Here is a 10939-nt window from a genome sequence, read left to right as displayed (position 1 = left end):
CCCAGCAGATAAGTAGCAGAGCCAGAATTAAAACCCACGTCTTCTGACTCCCAAGCCCATGTTCTTTCTATTAGTCCATGCTGATTCCCAAGGAGCAAAAGCAGGAAGCTCCATAGGACCCCAGTAATAATAATAACAATAATAATAATAGTGGAATTTGTTAAACTCTTACTATGTGCCAATCCCTGTATTAAAAGTTGGGGTAGATAGGAGGTAATCAGGTTGGACACAGTCCCTGTCCCTTATGGGGCTCACAGTCTTGATCTCCGTTTCGCAGTTGAGGGAACTGAGATACAGAGAAGTTAAGTGACTTGATCAAGTCACACAGCAGAGTGTTGGGGAGTAGGGATTAGAACCCACATCTCCCTGACTCCCAGGTCCAGCCCCTATCCCCTAGGCCACACTGCTTCCCTTTCGACACTCAGTGTTAATTCCTGAACCTGCAATCAATGACGGCCCTCTTTACGGCCCGCAGCACCTCCCTGTTCTTCAGGCTGTAGATGAGGGGGTTCAGCACGGGGGTGAGAATAGTGTAGAAGGCTGAAACCACCTTGTCATAGTCAGTTGAGTCATAAGAACTGGGCCTCATGTAGATATAGATGGTGGTCCCGTAGAAGAGGCCGACAACGCTGAGATGAGAGGAGCAGGTGGTGAAGGTCTTCTTCTTGGCTTCTATCGACCTCATACGGAATATCGTCCCCAGAATGAGGCCGTAAGAGCCCATGATGACAGAGAAAGGGATCAGCAGCATCAGGACGCAGCAGACGTACATGACGGACTCAAAGACCATAGTGTCATCGCAGGCCAAGCGCACCAGAGCAGGGGCTTCACAGAAAAAATGGTTGACTTCTCGGGAACGGCAGAAGCGATAGCTCACGGTGACCCCCGCCTGCACCAAGCCATCTGTCGCTCCGAGCAACCAGGAGACCACCATCAGGAGGAGGCAAAGCCTGGGGCTCATGAGAACGGGATAGTGTAAAGGGCAGCAAATGGCCACAAACCGATCGTAGGCCATGGCGGCTAACAGGAAACACTCGCCTCCTCCCAGAGTGATGAAGATGAAGATTTGGATGGCACATCCGACGAGGGAGATGGAATTCCTGCCATACCAGAAGTCGCCAGCCATTTTGGGGTTGGTGGTGAAGACCAGTATCAAGTCCATGAGTGACAGCTGACTGAGCAGGAAGTACATGGGGGTGTGGAGGTGGGAATCTCTGAGGATCAGGAGAATTATGGCTGCATTGCCCATCAACGAGGTGAAGGAGGTCATCATTACCAAGGCGAAGAGGACTTGGTGAGCTCGGGTGTGTTGAAACAGCCCAAGAAGAACGAAGTCTGTCCCTACAGTGTCGTTCTCCTTCTCCATGGCTCTGTCCCAGTAGGAAGTTAGATCTGGAAAGAAACAAACCAACAACAAAAAAATCAGTGGAAAGGGAAGTTTAGTAGCAGGGGAAGATGAGATTGGGTCCATTTGCTTCTTATTGGGAAGCTAAATCTTGAGAGCGTAGACAATCCAAAATTATAACATTCGTGGTATTTGCTAGGCACTTAGCCTTTTTTATGGTTTTGTTAAATGCTTACTATGTGCCAGAAACTGTTCTAAGCACCGGGGTAGATACAAGCTAATCAGGTTAGACACAGTCCATGTTCCACATGGGTCTCACAGCCTTCATCCCCAATTTACAGATGAGGGAACTGAGGTACAGAGGAAGTGAAGGGATTTACTCAAGGTCATACAGCAGACACGTGGCAGAGCTGGGATTAGAAGCCAGCTGTTGGGTAGGGACCGTCTCTATATTTTGCCAACTTGTACTTCCCAAGCGCTTAGTAGAGTGCTCTACACACAGTAAGTGCTCAATAAATATGATTGAATGAATGAATGAATGAATTAGAAAACAGGCCTTTTTGACTCCCAGGTCTGGGCTCTACCCACTAGGCCAAGCACTGGGAAAGATATGATATACTCAGATTGGACCTACTTCCTGTCCCACGTGGGGCTTCGAAGCACTTAGTACAGTCCTCTGCAAACAGTAATTGATTCACAATTTCAAGGGAGGGAGAACAGATACTCAATCTCCATTTTTACATGCAAGGAGACTGAGAAGCTGTGTGGCCTAGTGAATAGAGCACAGGCCTGGGAGTCAGTAGGACCTGGGCGCTAATCCTGCCTCTGTCATTTGTCTGCTGTGTGACTTCGGGAAAGTCGCTTAACATCTCTGTGCCTCAGTTCCCTCATATGAAAAATGGAGATTAAAACCGTGAGCCCCACATAGGACATTGGACAGTGTCCAACCCAATTTTCTTGTTTCTACTCCAACATTTAGTACAGTGCCTGGCACATAGTAAGCACCTAATAGATACCTCAAGCATCATCATCACAGGGAATTTAAGTGACTTGTCCAGGTTCAAAGAGTAGACAAGTGGCAGAGCCTGGGTTAGAACACAGGTCCCCTGATTCCCAGGCTTGTGGTCGGGCCACTGAGTCACAAAGTTTTCTCAGGATACTCCAATGGGCAATAACAGTAAGAATGAGACTGATGCCATTGACCCCCGTGGCAGTAATATGGTTAGGATGATCATTATCACAGTTAGTTATGATCATTATCATCATATTTATTAAAGAGTTTTTTATGGGTCAGGCACTGGGCTAAATGCTATAGTAATAACAATAACAATAATAATAATAATAATGGCATCTATTAAGCTCTTACTATGTGCAAAGCATGGTAGCTTTACGATTCTCAAAATGGGCACAATCCCTAAAATCGGTCAGTCAATCAATGGTATTCAGTAAGCACTTATTATGGGCAGAGCACTCTACTAAGTGCTCGAGAAATTTCAATAGAGTTAGTAGACATAATCCCTGCCTTCATGGAGCTTACAATCTAGTAGGGGAGAGAAGCAGTAAAAGAAATTACAGAGGATAAGGATGAGAAGCAGTGTGGCCTAATGGATAGAACACAGGCCTGGGAGTCAGAGGGACCTGGGTTCTAATCCCAGCTCTGCCTCTTGTCTATGTGACTTTGGGCAAGTCACTTGTCTTCTCTGGGCCTCAATTACCACATCTGTGAAATGGGAATTAAGACTGTGTTCCCCACATGGGACATGGACTGTATCCAACCTGATTAGTATGGCTGAGACTAAGCACTTGCTTAGTACAGTGCTCTGCAAATGGTTAGCACTCAAAAATATCATTGATTGATTGATTAACAAATACCATAAAAATAATATAGTACATGGAATATAGATACGTACATAAGGGCTTTGGGGTGGGGTGAAATGCAGAAGGGAGGGAGAATAGGATGAGAAGTTCCGCTTCCCCTCCCTTCTAATCACGCCATTTCTCACCTGCCCCGGAATGCCCTCCCTCCCCACAGCCGCCATCTCTCCCTCCCTTCAAAGCCCTACTGAGAGCTCACCTCCTCCAGGAGGCCTTCCCACACTCAGCCCCCTCCTTCCTTTCCCCCTCCCCCCCTGCCCTCCCTCCTTCCCCTCCCCACAGCGCCTGTATAGACGTTGGTACAGATTTATTACCCTATTTATTTTACTTGTACATATTTACATATTCTGTTTATTATGTTAATATGTGTTGTATTGTTGTCTGTCTCCCCCTTCTAGACTGTGAGCCCACTATTGGATAGGGGCCGTCTCTAGATGTTGCCAAGTTGGACTTCCCAAGCGCTTACTACAGTGCTTTGCACACAGTAAGCGCTCAATAAATACGATTGAATGAATGAATGAATGAATGAGAAGTCAGTCACGGAATGCTTAATAGAGGAGAGACCCCACTAATATCACTATTATAATTTTTAAAGTAATAATTATTATATGATGTTAGTAGTGGGATAGTAGTCTATATTTCAACCTGGGCTCAAAATCTAATGGGAATCAACCAATTAATCAGTGGTACTGATTGAATGCTTACTGCGCACAGTGCAGTGTAGTAATCGCTTGCTAAAGTACACAAGAAAATGGTATAATAAGACGAAGAATGATATTTGGCATTTGCATAACTTATTATGCTCCAAGTGCTGTACTAAGGTTAATCACTTCAGATACATTCTCTGTCTCAGATGGGGCTGGCTCAGAGACAAAGTTGGAGAGAGAACAGGTGTGATATAATGGTTAAAGCACAGGCCTGGGAGTCAGAAAAACCTGGGTTCTAATCCAGGCTATATCACCTGGCTGCTATGTGATCTTGGGCAAGTCACTAAACTCTTCTGTGCCTCGGTTACCTCATCTAGAAAATGGGGATTGATTGGGAGCTCCAGATGAGACATGGACTGTGTCCAACCTAGTTAGTTTGTATCTATCCTACTGCTTAGTACAGTGCCTGGCACAGAATAAATGCTTAACAAATACCATTAACAAAAGTGGCAAAACTGGGATTAGAACCCAGGTCCTTCTGACTCCCAGGCCCATGCTCTATCCACTAGGCTAGGCTGCTTCTCTATATGCCAAGCACAGTACAAAGCACCCTAGTTGACATAAGATCATCAAGTTACACATGAGGATCACAGTCTAGGTACTTCATAATCAATCAGTCAGTCAATCAGTGGTATTCATTGAGAGCTTACTGTATGCAGAGCATTGTACTAAGTGCCTAGATGGTAGATACATTCCTTGCCCACAAGGACCTTACAACCTAAAGGGTTTCTTGATGACTTCCCTGCCTCCTGTCTCTCCCCACTCCAGTCCAAAATTTGCTCTGCTGCCCAGATAACATTTCTACAAAAACGTTCAGTTAATGTTTCCTCACTCCTCAAGAACCTCCATTGATTGCCCATTCACCTCTGCATCAAAGAGAAACTCCTCACCATTGAATTTAAATCTTTCAATCATCCTGGCCCCTCCTCCCTTACCTCACTACTTTCCTACTACAACCCATCCCACACATTTCACTCTTCTAATTCCACCCTACCCACTGTAACTCGATCTCATCTATCTCACTTCCAACTTCTCACCCACATCGTGCCTTCGACCTGGAACACCCTCCCATTTCATATCTGACAGACAATCAATTTCCCCACCTTCAAAGCCGTATTAAGATTACAGCTCCTCCAAAAGGCCTTCCCTGACTAAGCCCTCATCTCCTCTTCTCCAACTCTATTCTGCATCAACCTTGCACTTGGATTTGCACCCTTTATTCACCCCTCCATCAGCCCCATAACACTTATGTGCATTTCCATATTTTTTTTTATATTAATGTTTGCCTCTAGACTGTAAATTCGTTGTGGGCAGGGAACATATCTACCAACCCTGCTATATTGTACTCTTCAAAGTGCTTAGTACAGTTCTCTGTACACAGTAAGTACTCAATAAATATCATTGATTGATCCAGTGAGAACACGTATCTTATGATTAGTTTTATAGATGATGAAACTGAGGCATAGAGGAGCTAAATAAGTTGCCCAAGAATACACAGCAGGCAAAGTGTTGGAGGCAGTGTTAGAATGAAAACCCAGGAATCCTGACTCCCAGTGCTCTGCTCTTTTCACTAGGCCAGGTTACCTACTCAGTTACATCCCCCCAGGGATATGACTGCACGGTTTCTATCTCTTTGCACAGAGAGAAATAGACCAACTTAATTTCCAAGAAATCATTGAGCCTGCTCAATGGTTTGCTTCACTTCTTTTAATCGTATTTGTTAAGTGCTTACTATGTGTCAGACACTGTACTAAGCACTGTGTAGGTGCAAGCTTATGTGGTTGAAAACAGTCTCTGTCTCACATGGGATTCACTGTCTCAATCCCTATTTTACAGATGAGGTAACAGGCACAGAGAAATTAAGTGACTAGTCTAAGGTCACTCAGAAGCAAGCTTTGGAACCGGAATTAGACTCCAGGCACAGAGAAGTTAAATTACTTGCCCAGGTACACCCACAGACAAGTTGTGGAGCCAGAATTAAAACCCAGGTCCAATTCTTGTTTCATTGTTCTCTCATAAACACTAGGCAGGGAGACAGGCATTTGGGGATGGAACTTTATATCTCACTGCCAATTCACTATGCCACCTCAATACCACCTCTTTCCCTCCGTGGTTCTAATTCATAGAAACGGTGTGGCCTAGTGGAAAGCACACAGGAATGGGCGTTAGAAAACCTGGGTTCTAATCCTGGTTCTTCCACTTGCCTGCTGTGTGACCTTGGTCAAATCACTTCACTTCTCTGTGCTTCAGTTTCGTCCTTTGTAAAACGGAGATTAAATGCCTGATTTTGTTATTGTTGTTTTATTAATGTAATTTATTCAGGACTTAGAATGTGCCAGGCCCTGTACTAAGCACTGGAACAATCAAATTGGAAAGTTCCTGTTCCTTACAGAGCTCAATGTCTAAGTACTCCCTCACATTTAGACTGTGAGCTATGTGAAATAGAAAATGTGTCTGAGCTGACAAGTCTGTCTATCCCAGAAGTAAACATAGTGCTTGGCACATAGTAAGCACTTGATACCACAATTAGATCACATCTCCTTCAAGAGGCCTTCACCAATTAATCCCTCTTTTCCTCAACTTGCTCTCCCTGTAGCATCTCTTATGCACTTGGATCTGTGACCTTTGAACATCTGATATTCACCCACCCTCAACCCCACAACAATTATGTAAATATATTTAAATTATATATCATAAATCATTTATTTATATTAATGTCTGTCTTCCCCTCTAGACTGAAAGATCGTTATGGGCATGGAATATATCTTCTAACTCTGCTGTATTGCATGCTTCCAAGTGCTCTACACACCCTAAGTGTTCAGTAAGCACCATCGATTGATTAATTGATCGATCCTTTAATTATGAGAGGTGGTAAGGGCTCTAGGGACTCACGTGGTTCAGTCTTCTAAACCAGGAAGAATCTAATCCTGTTTTTAAATGTAATCTGGGTCAGGGACTATATAAAACCCCCTCCTAACCTGGAGTCACAGTCAGGAAGTTCTTTCTAATATCACCCCCAAATTCTTCTAGATACAACAGAGGAGACTTTCTATTTTGGTTTTTTTTTTATTTTGGATAGTCCAGGCTGTCTTCGTGATGGTTCTTTTTCGGTGTAATAAGAGGACGAGGAATAGCATTTATTAAGCACCAAATATGTCTGAAGCAATTTATTAAGCACTTTGCAGGGGGGGGGAAAGACAGATATGACATCAGTCAGCAGTCTTGTCTCTAACTAATCCCAAATTCTGAAACTTTCTTCATAGATCCTCTCCATATTCCATCTGTCTACTGATTTTGGCTGATCCTCTTGGCATTCTTGATAGAATTATGGCATCCTTCTTAAAAGAAAACAGCCTGCTACTGAGAGCAATGCCCCAAGCATTAAACGTTTTAGAAAAAGTTTCCAATTCACCCAAGATTGAAATGAGAATGGCTAGGATTATTTATCACAATGTCTTGAGCTCGACTCCCCTGCCTCCCCTCTCTTGTCTACGTCATTCCTCACCCGTGGTGCTCTCTCAATAATATGTATAACTAGGACATTTATTAGCTTTGATGTCGGCCAAATGCATAGATAGATGGGGTAGATACAATGCAATCAGATCAGAGACAGTCCCAGCCTCTTCAAATCCACCGGAATGCACTTCTTCCCATTTCAAAAGTTTTTTTCTGAATTCCCATCTCCTCTAGTTAGCCTTCACCATTTAATTTTCTCTTTCCCTGGTTCTTTCCCCAGCAACTGCTAGTCCCAACTCTGTTTGTCCAACTCTGTCTCTGCTGGAATCTGACCAATATTATTTGGGAGTGGGAAACAAAGTCAGGACGAAGTGATAACCCCAAGCCCTCTCCAACCTTACCTGCACACGATCATTCACATCCATTGTGCCATGGGCTCAGTGAACAGGACGCTTCTTATACATCTGACCCTATGGCATCAGAACAGCTAATTCTGGTAGAAGGGGAGTGGCCTCATGGCAAGTGGAGCCTCCCGAGAAAGAAGCTCCAAGAATCACAGCACCTCAGAATTCTTAAAATCCTCTAGAGGTCTTCTTTCCCAATTTCCTTCCACCAGTGCTGGCTGAAATCAAATCATTTCAGACAGATCACTTCTTCCCGCCTCCAGTTCTTTATTCAATTATTCAATCATATAAGCAGTATGGCAAAGTGGCTAGAGCACAGAGTTGGAAATCAGAACATCATGGTTGCTAATCCTGGCTCGGCAACTTGTCTGCTCTGTGGGCTTGGGCAAGTTACTTAACTTCTCTGTGCCTCAGTTACCTCATTTGTAAAATGGGGATTAAGACTGTGAGCCCCATGTGGGACAGTGACTATGTCCAACCCAATATGCTTGTCTCTGCCCCAGTGCTTAGTTCAGTGTCTGGCACATAGTAAGCACTTAACAAAGACCATTATAGGAAGCAGCATGGAGTATTAGATAGAACATGGGCCTGGGAGTCAGAAGGCCATGAGTTCTAATCCCTGATCTGCCACTCTTCTGCTATGTGACCTTGGGCAAGTTACCTCACTTCTCTGTTCCTCAGTTACTTCATCTGTAAAATGGGGATTGAGACTGTGAGCCCCATATGGGACAGGGACCGTGTCCAACCCAATTTGCTCGTGTCCACCCCAGCACTCAATACAGTGCCTGGCACATAGCGCCTAACAAATATCATGATTATTATTATTATTATTTTCAGTCTACAGGGTAGACAGGAATTAAAATCATTTACTGAAAGGGGAAATAGTAGATTTTAAGGATATGGCCATATGTGCTGTGGGAATGGGTTGAGTGTCAAAGTGTATGTCTTCAGTGATACTCTGAATCCCTTCTTTGCTCTTGATAATGATAATCATTATCATCATCATCAACATAATATTTTAAATCTATGTGCCAAATATCACACTAAGCACTGGGGTGGATTCACAATCATCAGACTCACAATCTAAGTAGGAGGGAGAACATGCATTGCATCCCTATTTTATAGATGAGCAAACTGAAGCACACAGATGTTAAGTGGCATGCCCAAGGTCAAGACAAGTGGTAGAGCAGGGGATCCTTCCACTAGACAGCACTGCTCCCTGGGACTAAATGGGAGAGCTCTAGAGTGTAAGTGCCTCTCTAGGCTGTAAGCTCATTGTGGGCAGGGAATGTGTCTGTTATATTGTACTCTCCCCAGCACTTATTATAGTGCTCTGCACTCAATAAGTGCTCAATAAATACAAATGACTGACTGATTGTTTATCTTGTATCTACCCAGTGCTTAGAACAGTGTTTGACACATAGTAAGTGCGTAACAAATACCCTGATAATGAATACTGCTTGACTGGACTGGAAATAGGCTCACAAGAAGGGATATTCACCCTTAAGCAATATTCCTTCTCTCCCCCTACTCTAACGTCCATCTTCAACCGCTCACTCATCACTGGTTCCTTCCCCTCTGCCTTTAAACATGCCCACGTCTCCCCCATCCTAAAAAAAACCCCTCTCTTGACTCTACCTCCCCTTCCTTCCTTTCCAAACTCCAAGAACGAGTCATCTACACTCGCTGCCTCGAATTCCTCAATGCCAACTCTCTCCTTGACCCCCTCCAATCCGGCTTCCGTCCCCTAAACTCCACCGAAACAGCCCTCTCAAAGATCATCAATGACCTCCATCTTGCCAAATCTAATGCCTGCTACTCTATCCTAATCCTCCTCGACCTCTCAGCTGCCTTCGACACTATGGATCAGCCCCTTCTCCTCAACACGCTAGCCAAACCTGGCTTCACAGACTCTGTCCTCTCCTGGTTCTCCTCTTATCTCTCCGGCCATTGATTCTCAGCCGCTCTTGCGGGCTCCTCCTCCCTTTCCCATCCCCTTACTGTAGGGGTTCCTCAATGGTCAGTCCTTGGTACCCGTCTGTTCTCTATCTACACTCACTCTTTTAGCGAACTCAGTCGCTCCCATGGTTTGAAGTATCATCTCTACGCTGATGACACCCGAATCTAGATCTCTGCCCCTGCTCTCTCTCCCTCCCTCCAGGCTCGTATCTCCTCCTGCCTTCAGGACATCTCCATCTGGATGTCTGCCCGCCATCTAAAACTCAATATGTCCAAGACTGAACTCCTTATCTTCCCTCCCAAACCCTGTCCTCTCCCTGACTTTCCCATCACTTCCCGTTTCACAAACCCACAACCTTGGTGTCATCCTCGACTACGCTCTTTCGTTCACCTCACAAATCCAATCCGTCACCAAATCCTGCCGGCTCACCTCCACAGCATCGCCAAGATCCGCCCTTTCCTCTCCATCCAAACCGCTATCTTGCTGGTTCAATCTCTCATCCTATCCCGACTGGATTACTGCATCAGCCTCCCCTCTGATCTCACATCCTCCTGTCTCTCCCCACTTCAGTCTATACTTCACTCTGCTGCCCGAATTATCTTTGTACAGAAACGCTCTGGACATGTTACTCCTCTCCTCAAAAATCTCCAGTGGCTGCCTGTCAACCTACGAACCAAGCAAAAACTCCCCACTCTTGACTTTAAGGCTCTCCATCACCTCTCCCCCTCCTACCTCACCTCCCTTCTCTCGTTCTACATTCCAGCCCGCACCCTCTGCTCCTCTGTCGCTAACCGCCTCACTGTCTCGTTCTCGCCTGTCCCGCCATCAACCACGTCCTTCCCAGGTCTGGAATGTCCTCCCTCCACATATCTGCCAAGCTAGCTCTCTTCCTCCCTTCAAAGCCCTACTGAGAGCTCATCTCCTCCAGGAGGACTTCGGAAACTGAGCCCCCTTTTTCCTCTCCTCCACATCACCCCCTGCCCTACCTCCTTCCCCTCCTCACAAAACCTGTATACATTTGTACAAATTTTACTTGTACATATTTACTATTCTATTTATTTTGTTAATGATGTGAAATATAGCTATAATTCTATTTGCTTTGACGATTTTGACACATGTCTACGTGTTTTGTACTGTGGTCTATTTCCCCCTTCTAGACTGTGAACCCGTTGTTGGATCGGGACCATCTCTA

General features: G+C 44.9%; 1 protein-coding gene across 1 annotated transcript; it reads right to left on the bottom strand.

Moving 5' to 3' along the window:
* Positions 1–427: 427 nt before the first annotated feature.
* On the bottom strand, positions 428–1366 carry LOC119922833 (olfactory receptor 2T33-like). Its single transcript, XM_038742456.1, has one exon. It carries the CDS (start codon positions 1364–1366, stop codon positions 428–430), a length of 939 nt encoding a protein of 312 aa, XP_038598384.1.
* Positions 1367–10939: the final 9573 nt, after the last annotated feature.

This window comes from Tachyglossus aculeatus, unplaced genomic scaffold, assembly GCF_015852505.1.
Source record: "Tachyglossus aculeatus isolate mTacAcu1 unplaced genomic scaffold, mTacAcu1.pri scaffold_126_arrow_ctg1, whole genome shotgun sequence".
NCBI lineage: Eukaryota > Metazoa > Chordata > Mammalia > Monotremata > Tachyglossidae > Tachyglossus > Tachyglossus aculeatus.
This window is presented reverse-complemented; position numbering and strand designations above follow the sequence as displayed.

Bases quoted from the DNA above. Each gene is read 5' to 3' on its own strand.
- LOC119922833 (XM_038742456.1), bottom strand. From the start codon at position 1,366: ATGGAGAAGGAGAACGACACTGTAGGGACAGACTTCGTTCTTCTTGGG.